The 20,793-nt window shown below is 40.9% G+C and overlaps 1 protein-coding gene across 3 annotated transcripts in view; it reads left to right on the forward strand.

Moving 5' to 3' along the window:
• Window positions 1-20,793, forward strand: part of GABRB1 (gamma-aminobutyric acid type A receptor beta1 subunit) — a 273,995-nt gene that overhangs the window by 224,970 nt on the left and 28,232 nt on the right. For all 3 annotated transcript variants that reach the window (XR_004000482.1, XM_030563170.1, XM_030563169.1), the window contains one exon: window positions 2,919-3,001. Coding sequence is in view for 2 of the 3 variants with exons in the window: in XM_030563170.1 (XP_030419030.1) it covers window positions 2,919-3,001 (83 nt within the window). In the remaining variant the exon portion in view is untranslated. The remainder of the gene's footprint in view (window positions 1-2,918; window positions 3,002-20,793) is intronic.

Consider the following 20,793-nt stretch of genomic DNA (forward strand, 5'->3'; position numbering starts at 1 on the left):
CCACCCTCCCCACTTTGGACTGCTCATCAATCCTTTCCCCCAAATACACCAAATGATATGTATGATATCATGTCTTGAGGCAAGATAGAAGTTACAGAATGAATGGTGTAGAGAAAGTAAGTCCAGTGCTGTTATTTACCCTCTCTTAAATTACAAGAGCAAGAGGATATATAATGAAAATTAAGGGCACCAAATTTAAATCCTACATAAGGAGATATGCACTGGAAATAACTTGTGAGATTCACCGCCATAAGCTACCACTGAAACCAAGAATTTGGTTTATGCAGCAGAGGAAAGCTACCTATTAAGCACTCTTGCAAGTTCCACTCAAAATTCCAAATACAGTAGTAATATAGTGTCTTACCACAAAAACTACAGGACATTGCTCTTTCTTTATTTGTATTGCAGTAGCGCTTAGAAGCCTCCATTAGGGATTGGGTCCCACTGTGTTAGGCACTGTACATGCATAAAATGAAAAGATAGCCCCTGCCCAAAAGAGTTAATTCTGCTTTACAGAGTAATTGAATAAAAAAGTTGCTCAGTGGAACATTTGAAACTAAGGTTTATAGAATAATTGACCAACCACCATGATTTCATTTTTACAGTGGATTATTTGCAGCAACATAAAATCCTTGAAACTAAGAAGTGAACTGGTATAAAAAAATTATGACTATGTATAGGATGGGATTTTCAAAAGTGAGCACAAGCCCCCCATAATCAGTCACAGGACATTTGCTCCCCTTGTCACTTACGTGCTTTTGAAAATCCTACCTTATAATCATAAGAAAGCAAGCTGGCCACTGTAGTGCTATGATCACTGCACCATCCAGGAAATTTTGTACTGGTGTCTATGGGTTGTGCAATCTTTCTGAATCAATCTACTGCAAATGAGCTAAGTTAAGGCTGATTAACTGGGAACAAAAAAAAATGCTGTTTGGAATCTTCATAAAAAAGCATTTAACTGGACTAACACTAATATATGCAGTTGTGTATAGAATTAAGTAGGAAAGAATAAATGCCTTTCTTACTGTGCATTCTCAATAAGTCCTTTGGCAGAAGGTTTCTCTGCCACAAGGACAATACAAACTAGTTCATATCTTCATTGAAGTCCTTGACCTTCACAACAAACACAGCCCTATTAAGACAAGCAATTCAGTTTAATATGCAAAATCATGTGGCTCTCAAAACCAGCCTTCCAGGAAGAATGCAGTTTGTTCAGAGTATGTGTTTGCATTGTACCTGAAACAGATAATCTGAAATATTCCAATATATTGTGATATGACCCACATAACAATGCTATCTTTAATTAGTCCTTAAGTACAGACTTTAAAAGCATGTGTGTATATATATAATTTTTATAACTAAGAAACTTTAAACACACCGTGGCACTAAAGTATGCAGCATATTTATAGTTGTAGCAGATTATTGCCCCAATTCTGGACAGTACTTAGATTGTTGCTTAACTTTCAGCACACCAGTAATACATTTCTGTATGTCTTCCTAGGTACGTCTATGGCATTCATCACCACCATATTTGAATGCTTCAAAATTATTAATTAATCTTATCCTCACAATACCCATGTTAGGTACTATCCCCATTTTACAGATGGAAACTGACCATTGAGTATTAAGGGTAAAATTTTCACAAGTACCTACATTTCATTTTCAAAAGTGATTTAGGCATTTAGGAGCTTAAGTCTCATTGAAAGTCAATAGGACTTAGGCTACTAATTCATATTGGGTAACATTTTCAAAAACACCAACTGACTTACCCAAGGCCAGACAGGAAGTCTATGTGCAAGTTTAAGATTTGAACCCCAATTTCCTGGTTAAGACCAGTGATTAATCCTGCCTCCTATTGGCTTCATGTGCTGAAAATTAAGCACCTGCTGAAGTTCTCTGCAGAACTGGGATCTAACCAAAGTCCAGGAAGGGAGCTGGTTCCCCTACAATCATAAAAATATATGGTTCCTCATTTCACTGCTACCTTTTGCTATTTTCCCATTTCAGTTCTATGCCAATTTCCTGTTTGGTAGCGCTTAGAAACATTTCTCCAGCTTAGAGATAAGAATTTATCCTTTCTGAACTACCGAACCATAAAAGTGAAAAATGGTAAAGACCTCCTAAATCATCCATTACACATCCCCATATATGAAGGATTGTTCCTTCCAGTAGAATCACTAGTGTTATGTCTAGTCTCATTTTCAATGCCACAATTGCTTCTCTAGGACTGCTTTAATTAGGAAGAAGGAGAATGTAGCACATATTGTGGCTATCATCACAGAGAACAGTTGTTTGGAGGAGAACATGTTATCTTTATGTTACAGTGCATCATTTTTTGATAGCATAGCTCTATTTTGGGGCAGTCTAGTCTATTTATCACTGATAAATAATGGATTGATTATGAAAGCATATGCTAGTTCACCACCTATTATTTAAAACTCTTCCTTCACTAATATTTAAAGCTTAGATGAAAATTGTTATAGAAATTTTAAATATAAATGTACAATAACGGTAAGTAAAGATAGATCAGAAAGTTTTCATTTCAGGCAGCACTCAATACATAGGTTATAAAGAAAAATGTTTATAATATAAATTTGAAGAGACCTTGACTGCCAATCTTAAAATGAGATACCCAAATTGAATTTTCACTAAAACATCAGCGCTTCTCTTATGTGTTGAGCTGCAGTTCTCAGTAGGAATTTTGCTAATGTATTTTAATATTCAATAGATTCTCTTTATGGAACATATGATTACCAGACATACAGAATAGCAAATATTTAATTGTAAGACACATAGAGCCTGGTGATGTGGCTAGCGGATGTAAAAGAAGCTGCTCATTAAAACAGTAAAATATTTTGTCACAGATACCATACCCAGGGACTTTTTTCATGAAGCCATCTTTTTCCTTCTTATAGGATTACAACCACAGCTGCTTGCATGATGGATCTACGCAGATACCCTCTGGATGAACAAAACTGCACACTAGAAATTGAAAGTTGTAAGTTGTGGGAGGGAGAGGGTTGACCACACTGCATCTTTGAACTGAAAATAATTTATTGTTAAGTAAAGTTTATAGTTGGTCTAGAACGGAATTCAGAGCCCTACTATATTCTTATCAATCTGGTTTGTGTATAGAAACTATATAAATGCATTAAATGAAATAAATTGCATAAGTGAGCCACATTTAATTCACATTATTTTGCTGATCCAAGACTATCAAATTTCTGTGAAGGTCTCTTGCCTAAAGGAGGGAGTGCTGTGTAATGGTTAGATCAGAGCCCTGAGTCAGAGCTTTTGCCTTCTCCGTCACCTGCTCACCATAGTATCTTATCCTGGGAAAGTCACCTCACCTCAATTTATTCGTCTAAAAAGTAACACTAATATTAACATTTGCAAAGCACTTTTAGAATCTCAGATGAAAGACATTATAAAAATGAGGTCCTGGATCCTATATCATTAAAGCCAATGGGAGCTTTGCCATTGTCTTCAATGGGCACAGTTTCAAGCTCTGTAAGATTAAATTCTTCTTCCTCATATCTTAATATTTCTCTACAGATAAGAGAATCACAAAAAACTCTATGGTGAAATTTATGGAATGGTGCTTGTGTACTTGCAACGTTATTAAAGTCAAAATGGAATCCATTGGCTACATAGAGCACATTATCTCAATATATCTGATTAAAAACTTCCAAAGCAGAATATCTCAAATAGGACATTGCAGCAGTTTCTATGAAACAGTTCCAGTTGTCACATTATAACTTTTGTAAATTACGTGTAGCAGTGTGTTAACCTATTACTGTAACTAGTATTTATTTCTGCTTTTTTGTGAAACTCCCAGTAAGTGTTGTAATACAGTACTGTAACTGGAAACTTCTTTCATAAGCCGCAAAGCTGCACACAATGGTTGGTGGCTCTGCTCCTTCAGACTTTGCAGTCCCAGCTCACTATCTTTCTGGCACAAAATGCTGTAATGCTACTTGTTGCTGGGCTCATCTCCCGGTTTGTGATTAAAAAGCCCTGCAGTCAGTACATTTGGAGAACAATTCATCCCTGGACTCTCAATAACGGGTCACCTTATCTGCAATAACTACTAGCACTGTGAGTTAATATAAATATATAGGATACATAGTAATAGTAATTAAATGAGCTCCCTAATCCTCTTTGCTAGGGAAGCACTTGAATAATCAAGCCCAGTCATTAGCATTAATGACTAGAGCTGATCAACAAATATAAAAACTTGTTTGTAAAGAGTCTAGGGAATTAGAAACCAGTTTGTGATTTGGTCTGTTCATATTTCATTATTTACTGTTTGAGAGCCTTCATACAACAGAAGCTTTGTTTGGTTTAAAATTCGCTGTCACGAGCATTCAGTTATGTAGCTGAGATCTGTGTAATCAACAAACAAAAATATTAGAATCCGGTAATAAAGATTAATTCAAATCTAATCAGGAAACAGACAATACCACGTTATTTAAGCAACCAGTGACAAACCTTAACTAGAGAATGTCAAATAATCTACTGAACTCAGAGTTTCAGTGTGTTTATAATATTTGCTAAGCAGTTTCAAATTGACAAAATCTTTAAAAACTGATCTGTTATGCAAAATTGCTGAATACATTGTTTTCAATCAGTAGGTAGACCAGCTCTACTGAAAATTAAGGGAGTGATTCTCAAAAGGCACAAATGGCACTGCAAGACGTAAGTCCCTCTGAAAGCCAATATGTTTAGATACCACAGCGCTGTTTGTGCCTTTGAAAATCTCCCTTAGAAATGGCTAACATTATAATATTTTCTCCTTTGTGTACTGTCTCAGATATACTAACCTTTTAAAATAATGGATATAGTGTCTCTAAATAAATTTTAAGAACTCAAAATTATAGGCAGTGCACCTGAAAATACAGCTATATGCTCAAAAATAAATTTTTTAAATGCCAAAAATTTGGCTCCATAATCTATGTTTTAATTTTGGTAATTAAATAAGCAGCTTGATTTTCAAAAGTACTGAGCACTGAACTTCACTGGGAACTGCTGACCTCCCTCACTTTTCAAAATCAGGGGCTAATAAACAGTCACTTTTTTAAATCTTAGAACAAAGATTTATCCTTTTCATAATCTTATTCCAGTGTTAAGAAAAATCACTAAACAGTCCCAATGGGATTACATGGGAAGTCAGAGAAGAATTTGATTATTGAATTTGAGGGTTGTTGGGAAATCAAACTTCAAACTGCATTAAGCAAGTTGAAATAGCCTGAGTACTGATGAACTGTGGCATTCACCACCATGTAGAAATCTCACACTACATGATTTATCAAGCCACCCATTCCAGACAACTGGAAAGTTTTTCTTCTCAATTTTACACCCTGTTCTACAGTTGCAAGAATTAATACACTTGGGACAGAATTCAGGGACAACATGGATCATGAAAAATCCTCACTGAATAGCCATCACCACCCACTTTGGGATGACAAGCTCCCAATTGTCCTTATCTTTCTTTTGCTACCAGAGCTCCCATTGATTTCAGTGGGAGCAGAGTTAGTCTAATGCTGACTGCTTTTGAAAATCCCTTGACTTTTTAAGTATCTCTCACCCAGCCTCACCATCCTGAGAGTTATCATCATCCCTGATGCTACTGATATTTCAGTGTACCCTCCGCATGTGTAGGATAGACATGAAAACCAGGTAATTGAAAGAAATGCAGATAGCAATACCCCACTCAGCGCTAGAATGAACCACTAAGTGTACAGCACTCAGTAGCACGTAATTCAAATAGACTTAACGGTCCAGCTCCTCAGCTGACCATTTGAAAATCAGAGGAGCTCACTTAATTTAAACCAGCTGAAAATCTGCCTTGTGTTCTTTATTCACCCATTTTAGCATTCTCTTTAAGTGTTAGGCCAACACTGGGCACTAGGTCTCAAACCTCCCTTTAGGCTGACCAAACATGAGATATGGTAAAAGTCATTTTGGAAACAGGATGAAATATTAAGAGAAGTTTAGGACAGCCTGTGCACTGCTATTTTCCTGACTGAGAATCTAAATTATCCAGCAGCATCCAAAATTAAACAACGGGAAACTTGCATGACAATTAAAAATGTAAAGAACATGATGAAGGATGCAAGATAAACACGTTTAACGTCTAAACACTATGTCTTTAGAGAACTATATTCTCAATTTAGAGGGCTTTTTTTCCCAGGAGCAAAAACTACACTGATCTAAATTCATTCATAGATGAAACAAGCTTTGGGGGAGTTCACATACTATATATTTATATAACTGTATTTGCATGAGCTAACGATTGCAAACAAAAGCCTTAGACTGCTTTACTAATGGCAGGGTATCAGATCACTATTTCAGATTGGCACTAAAAATAGCATCTGATCCTCACACATGCTATTCACAGATGCTAAATGCCAACAAAGAGAAGGAAATTGAACTTTCTGAATGATTCATGATTTTTTTTTTACATGCTCATCTAGTCCCATGATCAGGGAAATTAGTGCTGCTGGATAGCTCCTTAAACAACACTGATTTTGCAGAACTCAGCTGACTGCTAAGAGAAGATGGATGTTTTAGAGTTATGTTCACAGAAGCATCTCACACTGCACCCTGTCACCTCCACATTTTGTTAGTTTTGTCTTACACCTGGATTAATAATTTATATATTAATTGTGGGTCAGATTGTGACTGGGCGCTGCACGTGGGAGAGCACCAGCAGGGAGGATGCTGGAGCAATCCTTTCCCTCCCTTCCATATGTGAAATAGCTACAGCTGCAGCCCATGGTTTCCTGAGCACAAACACCCCAAAGGGTGGGAGTAAAGAGACTGGCCATCCCTCATGTCATCTCAGCCCACTGGTCAGCTGAACTAGCTGGGAGTAAAACAGAACAAATGCTTCACCCTCCTAAGGGTTCCCTGTGTGCCCAGGAGTTCTGGGAGGCATTTTGTCCCTCCTCCCCTGGCTCAATGCTTCCTAGTGCATTCACTGGGGCAATGCAGCTTTGCACCAGCCCCATTTAACCCCACAATCTAGGCTTACCTAGGGAAACTGGAGGTACGTGAATTACTTTCATGCCATTTCAGCAGTGATCTTCCCCTCAATTTAGAAGCCCCATAGGAATTAGACTGCACAACAAATAACATATTCCTAAACTATCCATAGAAGAGACAAATATATCACAGGGTGTCAATATAAACAGGGCCAGTGAGTCATTCTGTCTCACAGAGGGGTTGGGAGAATAAGCTAATTACAATGCTCCGAAGATGTAAATTGCTATATAAAGGCTGAGAATTCCATTATTTACTATTTAGTAAATGCAATATGTTATGGAAAAAACTGTTACAACAGCTGCACTGGATAGGAACAGAAGTTGACTATGGACCTATTATCTAATCTGGTATCATGGCTCCAGCAGAGCAGAGGAAGAGAAATAGAATTAGCCAGAAGATTATTTTGGTATTTTTATAAAGCTTTTCAAAGTCAGCTTTTTTAAAAAATTTCTTACTTGCATCTGTGCAGGCCACTGTTTCCATTACTCCATAAACTGCACAGCTACCAAACAGAGAAATGTGCATGTTTAGGCACAGAAAAGATAATTTATGCATGTTTCTGTACCCAGAATTATATGATCTTTACTCAATTTGTTCACTAAATCCTGCGTTTTTAAAGGCAGAAAGCTGCTCTGAGATGTCATCATGCCTCAGAGAGTGACAGCCACAATCTTGGCTGACACACAAGAGATTAAATTAGGGATCTCCAGAGCTAAAACCATGAGCTGCCCCAGCATGAGCATAAAGTCAGTGTTCCCTGCTTGGGACAGCAACAACTCATATCCTCTATGGACTGGCATAGAGAGCGACTTGTAACATACTCAGTAGTGACTTACAAGAGCACTTAGACAGTGCACACAGCAGCCCCAACTGCTGCAGTTCACCTTTATCATGCTGCACTGCCAACATATATGACGACCTAGCTCTGCTAGCCAGTGCATAAGGGAGGGCAGGACTAAGGCGGATATACCAATGCCCTACTTTTTCCACTTTTTGGGGTTTTCGGTCATGGCAGGACCTTAAGGACCACATTTCTGCCAGCCTGTGTAACACACACACCTCCTGGGTGTGATGTTCTGTCCTGCCTGGCTGGCAGGCAGGGGTGGCTCCAGGCCCCAGCATGCCAAGCGTGTGCTTGGGGCGGCAAGCCACTGGGGGCGCTCTGCTGGTCGCTGCGAGGGCGGCAGGCAGGCTGTCTTCGGCAGCTTACCTGCGGAGGGTCCGCTAGTCCCTTGGCTTCGGCGGACCTCCCGCAGTGGACCTCCCACATGCCTGCCCGAGGTCCGCTGAAGCCATGGGACCAGCTGACCCTCCACAGGGAAGCCGTCGAAGATAGCCTGCCTACCGTGCTTGGGGTGGCAAAATGCCTAGAGCCGCCCCTGCTGGCAGAGAGAGAGAGAGAGATTAAGGAGTCTGCTCTACAGCTTTAGCTAACAGCCAGTTGGCTTTTAACTCATACACCGAGGTCCCAGGTTCAATCCCACTTGCCGGGGACCAGGGTCTGTCGGTGTTACACCTGCACTCAGCAAAATAAAGGGTGGGGAAAGGGCTCTGCTTCATTTGTATGTCCTACTATACTTCAGCAACACAGCTGAAACATGGCTCGCTATTGCAAGACAGACAGGAGTAAACCGTGTGTCTACTCTGCAGAATTAAGGACTTGATGCAGAAAATTTGGGGTAAGGTTCTATAGTCTGTGTTATGCAGAAGGTCTGAACTGATGATCAGAATGGTCCCTTCAGACCTTAAAAAGCTGTGACAAATTTAAGGCTGCAGCATAGTTCAAGAATGCAATTAAAATATGGTTTAGACTCTTCTACATAACACTGAATTATGTTTTAACCACGTCAGGAGCTTTCTTTTTGTAACCATAATCAATGTGGTAGTCTGCTCAATCCTACCACATTGATTATGAAAACTATTCCCCAAACCTAATTAGAAAGGTGTGGGAGGAACGGAGAGTAGTGTTTTAAGCCAGCTACAGCATGAGAAAAGGCATCCCCTGTTGAGAAAACAGTCTGTACAGAAATAGACATAGAAACAATGGAGAATAACAAAGTAGAGACAACCATAACACTAAATACATGTAATGCTTGAATGAAACAGCAATCAATTTCAAGTATATTATAGTGAATCAATGAGATAGTCCACTGGACTCTATAGGTGGTTTGTTATCAGGAAAGAAGCACCATGTTCATACCTAAACTTTCATTATCTTTTCTGTTGGCGCACAGTGTTGTGACAGAATGAGATTTGAACAGATTTATCACAGCTCCCCACTTGAGACAAGATTGCATTGATCTGGAATAGGATTGCATTTGAACTACATGGGTGGTAGGAACCTGTGCTTCAGAGTAAAAGGTTTTCTTATTAGAGCCGAAAAACTGTCTTAAATTCAAGTCCCTTCCTAGATAGGGGGACTTGCTTGTCAGCAGACACAAGAAATTTAGTACTTAAGTGCCTGACACACTAATCACATCTAGTAAGGTGAACACCCATCCCAAATTGGGCAGGACAGTCCTGAAATGCAGAGTTCAAGTCCCAGTCCTGGGCTGAATGACTCTGGGACAGCAGGTGTCCCAGATTCACTGAAGCTCAGGGTTGGTGCCAACCTCTTCCCAGTGGGGGTGGGATGTGAGGTGGGCCTTAGACCCAGTGGGGGTGGGATGTGAGGTGGGCCACAAGGACCCAGACCCTGCTCCTCCTCTCCTCCAGAGCTGCCCAGGGAGTCCAGGCTGCTGTGTGGAATCCCAGACCCTCCACTTGCCCTGGGCAGTGCAACCTGGGCTTGGGGACACAGGCTGGGGGCTGCTGTCAGGTACCCCAGCCCTGCACCTAGGGAAGGTCAAGAGTCCAGGGCTCCCCACTGTGGCCTGGGCTCACTAGGCAACTCTTACTACAATCCCGCTCCAACTTCCAGCCTGGCTGGGGCCACAGAAGAGGGCAGGGTTTGGGGTTGCCAACTTTCTAATTTCAGAAAACCAAACACAGCCGATATGCATTACTTTGCGTTTATCAACACTGAATTTCATCTGTCATTTTGTTGCCCAGTCACCCAGTTTCATGAGATCCTTTTGTAGCTCTTCGCAGTCTGCCTGGGACATAACTATCTTGAGTAGTTTTGTATCATCTGCAAATTTTGCCACTTCACACTTTATCCCTTTTTCCAGATCATTTATGAATATGTTGAATAGGATTGGTCCCAGTACAGACCCCTGGGGGATACCACTATTTACCTATCTTCATTCTGAAAATGGACCATTTATTCCTACCCTTTGTTTCCTATCTTTTAACTAATTACCAGGAGAAGACCTTCCCTCTTATCCCATTTTGCTTAAGAGCCTTTGGTGAGGGACCTTGTCAAAGGCCTTCTGAAAATCTAAGTGCACTATATCCACTGGATCCCCCTTGTCCACATGCTTGTTGACCCCCTCAAAGGAACATTAGATGGGAAGGGCTCAGAATTACTATAGAGAATTCTTTCTCAGGTGTCTGGCTGGCGGGTTTTGCCCGCATGCTCAGGGTTTAACTGATCACCATATTTGGAGTCAGGAAGGAATTTTCCCCCGGTCAGATTGGCAGAGACCCAGGGGGGTTTCTCCTTCCTCTGCAGAAAGAGGTGCAGGTCACTTGCAAGTTTAAATTAGTGTAAATGGTGAATTCTCTATAACTTGAAGTCTTTAAACAATGATTTGAGGACTTCAATAACTCAGCCAGAAGTTAGGGGTCTATGACAGGAGTGGGTGGGCAATGTGCAGGAGGTCCGACTAGATGATCATGATGGTCCTTTCTGGCCTTTAAGTCTATGAGTTTCCTCTCTCCACTTTTGTAACATCATGTCTAATTTACCTTGTATGCTTGTTGGAGCAGCAATCAAGTTTTCTGTTTCTGGAGGTGCCTCGCTCTCCCTTAAGTGCTGATAGAAACTGATAGAAAAGTAATTGAAATAACCATTGTGTCTGCCTTTCATTTGCATAAGTAATTTGTAACAAAGCTAGAGGGGTCAGCAGGAAAGCACTGGAGACTGAGACAGACTCTTGCCTCCAATGCAGTTTCTATGCACTGCTTTAGCAGTGCAAGGGACTGTTAATCTGTCCTAACCAGATAGTTGAGGATTTCTCTGGGCCGCATAGTTGCTGTATCCACAGCATAGGGAGCATGTTGGGAATGCATCCCAGGGAAGGGGTCTGGCCATTTTGCTGCAATGTTCCAGTGTTCCCTGGTTGGCTAACGGCCCCTTGGGACCCATTACCACTCACTAGCATAAATTAGAGTAGCCTCAGGACTGCTCTAACTTACACTGGCCTGAACTGTCTCTTGATGGCCCCAGGGGCAACAAAAGCTGGCACAGAAACCTTTCCATACCAGCTCAGTCAGGCCCAAGAATTAAGATGTTATGTTGCATCATAAGGCTAATGCTAGGTTGAGGGGAAAAACGGAGCCTGTTACTCAGAACTGAAGTTCTGGTGGAGGGAGGGAGGTATGGACTTGAACAAGAGATAAATTGTTCCCCTGAACAAGGGATTAAAGACTATAATTGGAAATGTATTCTAACTCATCGCACAAGTCCGTTTGTGAATCTTGAGAAACTGGTCCAGCTTCTACTCTTAAATTATCTTAAAGGATTCCCATTGAATTCATTTGGAGATATACATATGCACCTGAGATCAAAATCCTGCCCAATATTTTTCAGACTGTATTATCTCCAGATGGCATTCTAAGGGTGTTTTAATTGTTGTAGTTCCACTGTTCATTAGGTACCAAAATGATAGCCGACTATTAAATCGTTGTGAGCTATAGACTTTTGCCAGAAATACCTAAGTGCCTCAAGCATTCTCACATTATACAAGTTCTAACATTCACATCCACAAAGATGGCAAAGAAGCCCTACACAATGATATCACCAGAACTCAGGGTTATTGCTATGTTTCAATAGCTCTTGGCAATTTTTCAGTTGAAAAGGGAAATATTAAATCTCTTAAGTTAGAGACAGTCAAAATAAGCTCTGAACCTTGTCATTTCACATTTTGGAAGACCAGGCATGCACTGTTTTGAGTTAATACAATCGTTGTGGTATTTTATGGCCTTTAGCACAGTTTATGCATTTCCTGGTTTTCTGCCAAGGTGTGAACAGCTGCTTAAAATGTAGATAATCAAAACCCAGGATGAATTTAAAAAGATTCATATGTCTATTGATTCAGTTCAGGTTGTGAGAGCCAAATCCAACCCCAAATATATCTCGACCCATCTAGTTCCCTCATCTTAAAAATAGATATGACCTTCTCTGCTATCAAAAGGACAAGTCTTCCCCTAAATCCTATTGTTATCTGCAGAGAACTCTACCTAAGAAAATTCAATGTTATTCAAAAGATCCCCTTCCTTCCATGCCCAGCCACCCAAGATCACTTTCTGGACTTGAATTCAAGTTTTAGTGCCAAAGGATCTCACATTCCATTGAAAATCCCATGCAACAGGGATATTAATTCAAACATTTCACATGCTTCCACATGGGCAGGTTTCATGTTAGTCAGGCTAGGGGCATAGGGTGGAATTTGTGCAGAGTTTAAGGATCAGTAAGGAAATCTGGCCCAAGTCCTGCAGCTGTTGGAGCCTCTTTGCATGGCATGCCTGCTCTTCTGTTGGCCTTACAGTCCACCCACTACTCTGATATCTGGTAGTGTAACCCACTGGTAAGCAAGGATCCCATCTTTCTGACCCACAGAAAATATGAGTTATTACAGCCCGCTACAAAGGAACTTTAGCTCAAGCTGTAGCAGCTCATGCTTTTAGCTCTGAAGGCCCCCAGTTCAATCCCATGTTGACAGCCAAGATGGCCACAGTAGCTTGACCAGCTTGGTGGACATGATACCAGTAGTCCCCCGCTCTCTCCCAATATATGGCCACACTCTGCTCCTAACTTCAATGGGGATAGAAGCCAATGTTTGAAAGTTAACACTGCTCTGAACACCATCAGTCTCTCTAATTGTAATCACTATTATAGGCTGTATAGTAGTGACACCCATTAGGCTAGTAAGGCCTAAAACTTTCCATTATAACCCTCTCCTTTTATTGGCTTTTCATTTTGACTTTTCAGTGTGAAATTTTCCTTTCGGTTGAGTTACTAGATAGTATGTTGTGTTCTAAAGAAATCATGACACCTCAACCTCCTGCTCCCCAGTTTACCACTTTACATTTGACCACATCCCTTTAAAAAAAATAAGTCAGATGTGCAATGTCATATGCACATTGTTCATGCAGAAAGACCACTGGTAATATGAGCAGCGGAGTGTACCCAGAACTTACACCCCTCACCTTTAAACTCTCAGCCTCATTTTGCTGGTATTTGGACACCTTTCCTCTAAACCACTGCAATGGAGAATAGGACTTTTAATTTTTCTCTACTATAATCTTGAAAAATTTTCCCCACCATTGCTAGCACCAACTCTGCTCCTCACAGTTAGCAAAGTTGAGAACCTACTGTAGATGGGCCGCCAGCATTTCATCCATTGTAATCATTAGCCTGGATCTGAACTGGGCTAAATGAAAAAGGTGTTTAAAATGGGGGTGGCTCATACACACAAGGTCTCCCTCATGAAACTGAGGTCAGAACTGACTTTTGATTTATCCTATTATAACAGTAGATGTGATTTGGATCTGGATTTTAATCAGGATCTGATCTTCCCTAATTTTCAGGTCTGGTTCTCTGAATAGGCTTTTCTTTGCTCCTAGTAATTGTAAAAATGCTTGATTAATCTTTAACCGTGGTCACGAAGATCAACTAGATGAAAAAAAGCATTTGAAAACAGAGGTCAAATAGATATATATTAGAATGTGTGGTCATTGCATCAACACTGAAGTTTTCCTGTTATTTTTATTAATTCTTTATTATAGGTCACCCTTGGGTTAGTAGGACATAGGAAAAGTATCAACCTAAAGGGGAACCTTTTAGTCAAATATAAACATCCGTATTAGGATTAAAATAAAACTGTCTTCTCTATCATGGTCGTGGTAACACTAACACTACATGAAAATAGGTTAGGCAGACATATTTTATATTATGACATGAGTAAACATGCAGTGTTGTGCACTGGTTCATAGACTGGATCAATCACCAATCGATCCTGGTCCCACTGAAATCAAAACTCTGTTGATTTAAATGGAACCCAGTTTTGGTCCTAAATACCATAGAACACAGCACAGGTGGACCTGTATTCCCAGTGTCTGCATCATGAAGAATAAAAATAGTCACATCTAAATTTGGAGGAATCTGCCTGGGAACAAAATGGGTGTGCTTAGAAGTAGATCTTAAGCAGTCAGAAGAAATGAATGCTCAAAGGCAAGATGTGTTTACAATATGAGTAGACAAAACTATGTACCATGCAATATTGACTGAACTACATTAAATGAATGCTAATTAGCTGGACATCTGCAGCCAATGTTGACCTAATGTACGTACAAATAGGTTTGGTTTAGTTTTGTTTTTAAATTTCTAAAGCATTTGAAGTTGGAAAAACTTCCAGGATTATGGTCCAGCAATGACATAACCACACATTACAAACACCAGAGGAGTATGGCAGTCCAAAATGGGGAATAAAAGATGAACTAAGGGGGCCAATGCTGGAGGAAAGCAATTATTTCTATTGGCTGTATAACATACAGAGAAAGAAAGATTTTGAAACAAGGGATAGAACTTTGTCTGGTATAAATTTGTGTCACTCCACGGAAGTACATATTGAAATCACTGGAGCTATACCAAAATTACCAGCTGAGCAGCTGGCTCAAATTTGTAGGAACTAGTGGATGAAGATCGCATATATAAGGGCTAATTTTTAAATGTCAAGTGTGCATCTGTGCACAAATATTGCATATACAATTACTTCAGCTACATACACAATATCCAGTTTGTGCAAGCACAGAATGGTAAGTTTTTCTACTGAGAGGCAAAAAATGCATGCCTGATTTGTTTAAAAATAAAAACCCAAAGAAAGCTGTCAATATCACTGCTGTTAATTTTGAGAGAGTAACAATCAAAATGTCTTTGAAATGGAAGTTAAATAATGGACAATATCTGCGGAAAGAGTCTCCTCTTCCCACATTTAAATGAACTTAAGTTTTCAGGCATCTTTCGCCTGCTGGATTATGATGATAATTAAATCAAGTCTCTTCACTGATAAGCAGAATTTGAGAACCAACAGGATTTTAGAAATAGAACTTAAAGTTTAAGTAAATTACACAAAATTGAGGAAATAAAAGCCCTGGAGAACTGGTTAAAAGTCAGCTTAGACAAAGCAATAGTGAAAATGTGGTTTACAAAGCCAAAGATAAAACTGACAACAATCTAGTTAGCAATGGGTCATATCATGATACTGTATAACACTCCTGTACACAGGGCTGGTGCAACCATTTAGGTGACCTCAGTGGTCGCCTAGGGAGCTGGGATTTTGGGGGCGCCATTTTCTTTGGCAGTGACCGCAGCGGCCGGATCTTCAGCCGCCCTGGTCGCTGCCGGCATTTAGGCGGAGGGAGTTGGGGCAGGGGAGCACGCGGAGGGCCGCCTGCAGCAAATAAGAGGGGGTGGCATGCAGGGGAACTCCCCGCCCCAGCTCACCCCTGCCCCGCCTCCTCCCTGAGCATGCCGTGGCTACTTCACTTCTCCCGCCTCCCAGGCTTGCAGCGCCAATCAGCTTAGATGCCACAAGCCTGGGAGGTGGTAGAAGTGAAGCAGCCATGGGGTGCTTGGGGTGCTCATGCGCAGAGCAGGGGTGAGCTGGGGCGGGGGGGCTGCCTCAGGGTGGCGGTGGAGAACTGCCGCAAGGGGGGCACCTCAGGGCGGGGGCACAAGGTGGAAGTTTCGCCTAGGGCACAAAACATCCTTGCACTGGCCCTTCCGGTACATATATGATTGCATTCTGGGAAACAGGAAATTGCAGCAAGTACAATATTTGATGTTTGAATGCATCATTGCAAAGGAAAGAGGAGCCAGTAGAGAAGTTATGTACTGTTGAACAGGGAGAAATTTAAGGGGGAAAAAGAATAGCAAGGAAGTAATTAAGATCATCAAGGTGTCCTATAGTGATCAAAGTGGGCATCCCCCCATACTTGAATACCTTAGAAGATTAGAAAATAGCAATATGTAGGTCCTGGCTGTCCTCTCCCTTATATCTGTCTGTTTTATGCAGGTGGCATTCCATTGGATTTATGCCAGTGACTTCAGAGTAATGGAGTGATGTATCAGACCCAGTATTTTCATGGAATGCCAAAAGCGTTACAATTTGTATGAATCTCCAAAGTACCAAGAATGTAGTGTAAATCTTCTGCTATGTAAAGTTTCTATCTATAGCTCCATTATTATGATTACACCACCACCTAGGGCTAGATTGATAAAGGGGACTTAGAACTGCAATGCTGAGGGCTTGTCTACACTGGGGGGGGGGGAAATCGATCTAATCATGAATAGCGTAGCTGAAGTCGAGTTACCTACCATCCTCATGGCTCGGGATCGATGTCCGCAGCTCCCCCTGTCGACTCCACTACCGCCGTTCACATTGGTGGAGTTCCAGAGTCGACAGGAGCTCGTTCAGGGATCGATATATCGCATCTAAATGAGACGCGATATATCAATCCCCGAGAAATCGATTGCTACCCACCGATACGGCAGGTAGTGAAGACGTAGCCTGAGTAACTTTTAGGCACTCTGACACCTAGTGGAATCCACAGTCCTGCAGTTGGGTGCCTAAGTTAGGCACCTAAGAATGGTATCCACAAAAGCCAACATGCTGAGCAGGGAGGTGCCTAGAGATAGTCAAGGAGAAATGCCAAAAAGAGTGGTTGTTCATAAATCCGGCCCTTCAAAGGGTCTTAGGCAACTAACTCTAGGCCAGACGGAGAAGCCACCTTCTGCTCAGGTTTCACAGCCGTGAACCCTCTCCTGGAATCATATGCCTAAACCCTTTCTTGCAAAAGTAACTAGGTTAAGGAGGGAGTTATTACTTTATTACCTTATTACTTTAGCCCAGTAGTTAGAGAACTCACCGGGATGTGGAGACCCAGGCAGGGCCAGCTCTAACGTTTTTGCCACCCCAAGTGAAAATAAGAAAAAAGAGGCGCCGCCCCACCATAACACCCCCTCCCCACGAGCACCGCTGAACCCCTCCCAAGCACCGCTGAAGCCCCCACCCCCCCCAAGTGCCGCCCAAACCCACACACACTCCTCTCCCCGAGCACTGCCCGGCCGAAACAAAAACAAACAAAAAAACCCCGAGCGCCTGCCGCCCCAAGCACGTGCTTGGTCAGCTGGTGCCTAGAGTCAGCCCTGGACCCAGGTTCTAGTCTCCCTCTCCCCCAAACCTGTATGGAGAAGGAATTTGAACTTGGGTCTCTCTCCTCCTGAGAGTGTGTCTGAAACACTGGGCTATGGGGTATGTTGGGGCAGGTCTCTCTCTATCTGCCCTGTTGAAGCTGTTCCACTGTCTATAAATAATTAAATTTGCATTAGGCAAAAGCAAGCATGAGAATGACTCTATAGCCGAGTGGTTAGGGCACCTGAGTGGTGGGAAACCCAGGTTCCAGTCTCCCCATTACAGTGCACTTAATTTATGCACAATGGAACAGCTTCAACAAGACAGACTGAGAGTAACCAGCCCTCAGAATACCCTATAGCCCTGTGGTTAGGGCACTCTCCTAGGAGCAGGGCAACCTCAAGTTCAACTCCCTTCTCCACATCAGGGAGAAGGGGGAGATTGAATCCAGGACTCCCATACCCTGAGCAAATCTTCTAACCTCTGGGGTAAAAGTTATAAGGGGGTAGGACCCAACAACAACTAGTGAGATAGAATTTAGACACCTAAAGTTGCAGTCAGGCACCTAAATCCCTTTGTGGATCTCTCCCTTAGAGACTTTGACCAGATCCCCATTGTGCTAGGTAGCAAACAGATATTAAACCTAGACTGGCATGCTGTATTGGTGACCTTAGACAACATGCAGTGGTAACAGTTACTGTGTGTTTTTAATAGACATCTACGGAATGGGATGCCCCCAACTGGAAAAATCACACATGGTATTTGTTTGACGTATTACTGTTCAAAAAGTACAATGTCTTTTTCCTTGTCAGACTCTGGGCATCTGCCAAGTGCTCTCCATCAGCATCTGTTTGAGGCAATGCAGTCCCAAGTTCTGACTCAAGTCCTCAATTCCAAACCACCATCTGTCATTAGGTATTACAGGAAGTCTTCCTTACTATCAATTTGTCCAAACTTCTTAAGGAAAAAAGCATATGCATTCCATACATTTGTAGAAAGATAGGCCAGTCCTAAAACAAATCTCTGAGCAGGCTATGTGGGGTAATACCAGTTTAAAAACAGCTTTGGGCTTCTGCTTTCCAAACTGAACCCATTAGATCTTTGATTTCTTGGTCATGTTTTGGGGAGTGGCAGTGCTGTTCATTGTCTCAATGTAGGATTCATTTTCTCCCAATGGCAAGTGTTTTGAGATGTATTAATGGCAGAATGAAGAAAATGGAGTCACGATGGTAGTAACTAGATAAAATAAGGAAATACTGTAAAAATGTAACTGGCAGCAAAGATCAGAATGAGATAGTCTGCTGGAATTCCAAGCAATGGAGCACTAACAGGAAGGATGGTCTGATGGTTAAGGCATCTGAAAGACCTCAGGAGATCTGGATAAGTTCCTTGCTCTGCAACAAAGCAACCACAGGTTAATCACTTTATCTGTTTGTGCCTCAGTTCCCCATCTGTAAAACAGGGATATTAAATACTTCTGTTGTCCAACTTGTCTATTTAGATAGTGAGCACCCCACTACCACCTTGGGGCACAGTATCTCAGTTGAGCGTTACTGAGATAAAATAGGACCGGATCTGAGAGGTAAATGTAGACTTTGCATTATTTTAACCTCTAAGGGGTCATGACACCAAAGTAGCAGAGAGGAAAGAAAGAGCCCAATTATATCAGGAAATGGAGTAATCTCTAATATCGCTCATTTGCTGTCTCATGTGGATAGTAAAACTCCTTCTATAGCAATTGTTCTTGGAATAGTAAGATTTGTACCTTACTTCTTTCACAACCTATTTACTTTTTAGATATATGGAACTTGTGTCTATATCCATGCTAAATAACTTCTCAGATGTTGATCTAAGAAAATGTAAAGCAGCTGGATTGACAGTGCTGTGTTGCATTGACAATTGCTGACAATACAAAGATGCAGTACTGTATTATTGTAACTATACAATAGCTTTTCTTTGGTCTACATAGCTGAATTGAAAATATTGAAGTCAGAATATCAATTCTGCTATTTCTAGAGAGATATTGGAGCTGGAAAAAGATTTTTTCCTCCAGTAAATTAACTCTTAAACAAGGCAGGAGGCTTCAGTATATCTGTTTGTTTCTGTAGGAGCACACTTTTTCTAAAGAGCCTAAAACCCTTTTCATTCTTTACATGGACAAAAAGTGTCAAAACTAGGTGAATCTGTTGAATGATTAATATGGGCTAGCCTGTTAGGGTGTCAGTATAAAAACAGGCCACATTCTCTCTGACAGCATCTAGGAAATTTATTAAACCCCAAATTAATCTTCTATATATAGCCTCATGATTAGTTACAATTTCACATATCAAACTACTTACATTTTCATCCTGAAATCCTGCTTTTTGCTAATGTATGCTAACTGCTATTGTACAAAATTAGCTAGCATGAGTAATCCTCTACAATACAAACTTTGTAAGGGTGAGTGATCCTAAATTCACACATGGAATGAAATGTTTGATTAAGTGTGAAGGATAAATGAAACTAGATCCCAAACCTTCAGGGACTGCGTGGATGCAACTAACTATAGCAGATCTTGAGTGCCCCCTTGTGCTCTATTTCATCTGGTAATACTCCGCTAATCAAAGAGAAGAGATGATGATGATGATGATGCTGGAATAAGATTTCTAAATTTGTTAAATACTTGCAAGCCCTGTGTTTAACATTCTTTAAATGCATTTTAAAATACTTTGTGTTCATGTATTGGCTCAAGTAAAGTCAGTTATTGTTTTTCCCTATTTGGAAGAATACACCTGGACTGGGATGAAGAAGGTTTGTGTTCAGAGTTGCATATTCTGCTTTTAGGGAACAGAACGTAATTGAATGAATAGGATTCAATTAAGCTGAATGCGTAATATAGTTAAATATTACTGATCTCACACACACACACACACACACACACAAATTATGACTAAAAACCATTACTTGGGACTTCAGATTCCCAGTTTTTGACCTTGTTTTAAAATCAATTAAGTATTTCATTAGATTTTGTTTGGGAAGCAGCATAAATATTGTCTGGATTATGAATACTACTTTTTCTATTACAAAAAAATTCCACCATTATAAATACTGACAGGCATATGTGCAAGAGAAATCACACCATCGAGAAGAACAGCTGCTGAAGGAATGGGTACAGTATAGAAGTTCAGTGAACAATCAGCATATTTTAGAGCCATGTTTAGCCCACACTAGTACCAATTTTCTATCATTTTTAAGGCTATTCTGGGCTTGGGAAGGTTAGAACATGACACTGCCAGAAATAAGAGCTGTTTATTATTTGCTAGCCAGAAATAGTAGCTGCTCCACACTGTATATTTCTTATTTTATGTTACTAATGCTCTTCACCATGAATTAAAAGGCACATCCACTTTAGTAGGGCAATGCAATGATTAATTATCTGTGCTAGCTCAGTTTCTCTTTTTGACTC

Source organism: Gopherus evgoodei, chromosome 5, assembly GCF_007399415.2.
Source record: "Gopherus evgoodei ecotype Sinaloan lineage chromosome 5, rGopEvg1_v1.p, whole genome shotgun sequence".
Lineage (NCBI taxonomy): Eukaryota > Metazoa > Chordata > Testudines > Testudinidae > Gopherus > Gopherus evgoodei.